We start from the raw sequence: 1,416 nt of genomic DNA, 5'->3' as shown, positions 1-1,416 counted from the left end.
CCTGAAGAAACAATGTTTTCTAAAATATATTAATATCTATTACAATGGTGGCAACTACAATTTATGAAGGAACTAGTAGTGCTAGGCACAGAGATAGGTGTTTGGTGTACACGGCATCTATAATTATACAAGCCTTACTGTTGTCATCTAGTTTTTCTAAGTGATAAGCTACACTGGATAGATTGTTTGATCTTGTGTAATGTATTTAAAAAAAAGAAATACCTTTTTCTTTCTCATTTTATTGTTATTAAGCACTATATAACATACTGCATGCTACATAAGACGCTGTATGACCTTCTAGTAGGGGTAGATGACCATTACTGAGTTATTTTTTCATCCATCAGGAATATGCTTCCTTAATCAATGTTCTCCAAACCCTGAAAAACATTTAAAAAAAGAAAATGTGAAAATTCTGCATTGTTTACTTTTAATTCTAGTGTTACCAAATGTCATTCTCCGTTATTAACAAAAGTGCTTTCACATCTCAAATTTTTCTAACTGCAACAAGACATTGGATTAAATTTCTAATCACTAAAGAATAACTTGTAATGATTTCTAGTTTTCATTTTCTGACAGCAGCAAACATAATCATTTTATGTGAAAAGACCCTTCCCCCACCCCAATCAGAACTAAAGTCAAGTAACTACTGACCATTTGGATCCCTACACAGAGCACCCTCAGTGAGTCAGAGGGCAATACAGTAAAACCCATTTTATAAAATAACAGTTAACAGGAGGTAGACAATAATATCCTCATCCCATGTTTTTACAGATGTGAAAATAGAGGCTCAGAGAGATTAAAAGTCACTTGCTTGGCTCGGCACCAGCGACGCACACCAAGGGTGGTGGGTTCGAACCCAGTCCAAGCCACTTAAACTACAATGACAACTGCAACAAAAAATAGCTGGGTGTTGTGGCGGATGCCTATAGTCCCAGCTACTTGGAAGGCTGAGGCAAGAGAATCGCTTAAGCCCAAGAGTTGGAGGTTGCTGTGAGCTGTGACGCCATAGCTCTCGACCGAGGACGACATAGTGAGACTCTGTCTCAAAAAAATAAAAAAAGTCACTGGCTTAGGAACTTACCAGAGCCAGAATTCAAGTCCAGGGACCCCAACTTTAGAACCCTTGCCCTTTAAGCACTATACTATTATTTATTCAAATGACCCTTTGTATCCTACTCAGTTCACAACCAAATACTTCAGAAGCTATAAATTAAAAGATTAACCAGTGATGAAAATGCTATTATTTGGCCATTTTTGACCTACAAAAATGGCAATGTTATATGATTCAATCAAATATAAAGTTATAGTAATTCTTGGCTGGGTGTGGTGACTCACACCTGTAATCCTCACACCTGGGACAGCCAAGGTGGGAGGTCACTTGAGGCCAGAATTTCTTCTTCTTTTTTTTTTTTTTTT

The 1,416-nt window shown here is 37.1% G+C and overlaps 1 protein-coding gene across 1 annotated transcript in view; it reads right to left on the bottom strand.

The window, feature by feature from the left end:
- Positions 1–223: 223 nt before the first annotated feature.
- Positions 224–1,416, bottom strand: part of NDUFA1 (NADH:ubiquinone oxidoreductase subunit A1) — a 4,624-nt gene continuing 3,431 nt past the window's right edge. Inside the window, exon 3 of the mRNA XM_023517416.1 lies at positions 224–377. Coding sequence (XP_023373184.1) covers positions 357–377 — 21 coding nt within the window. The 3' untranslated portion in view covers positions 224–356. The remainder of the gene's footprint in view (positions 378–1,416) is intronic.

This window comes from Otolemur garnettii, unplaced genomic scaffold (genome assembly GCF_000181295.1).
Source record: "Otolemur garnettii isolate 467f Iridium unplaced genomic scaffold, OtoGar3 scaffold00110, whole genome shotgun sequence".
Classification (NCBI taxonomy): domain Eukaryota; kingdom Metazoa; phylum Chordata; class Mammalia; order Primates; family Galagidae; genus Otolemur; species Otolemur garnettii.
This window is presented reverse-complemented; position numbering and strand designations above follow the sequence as displayed.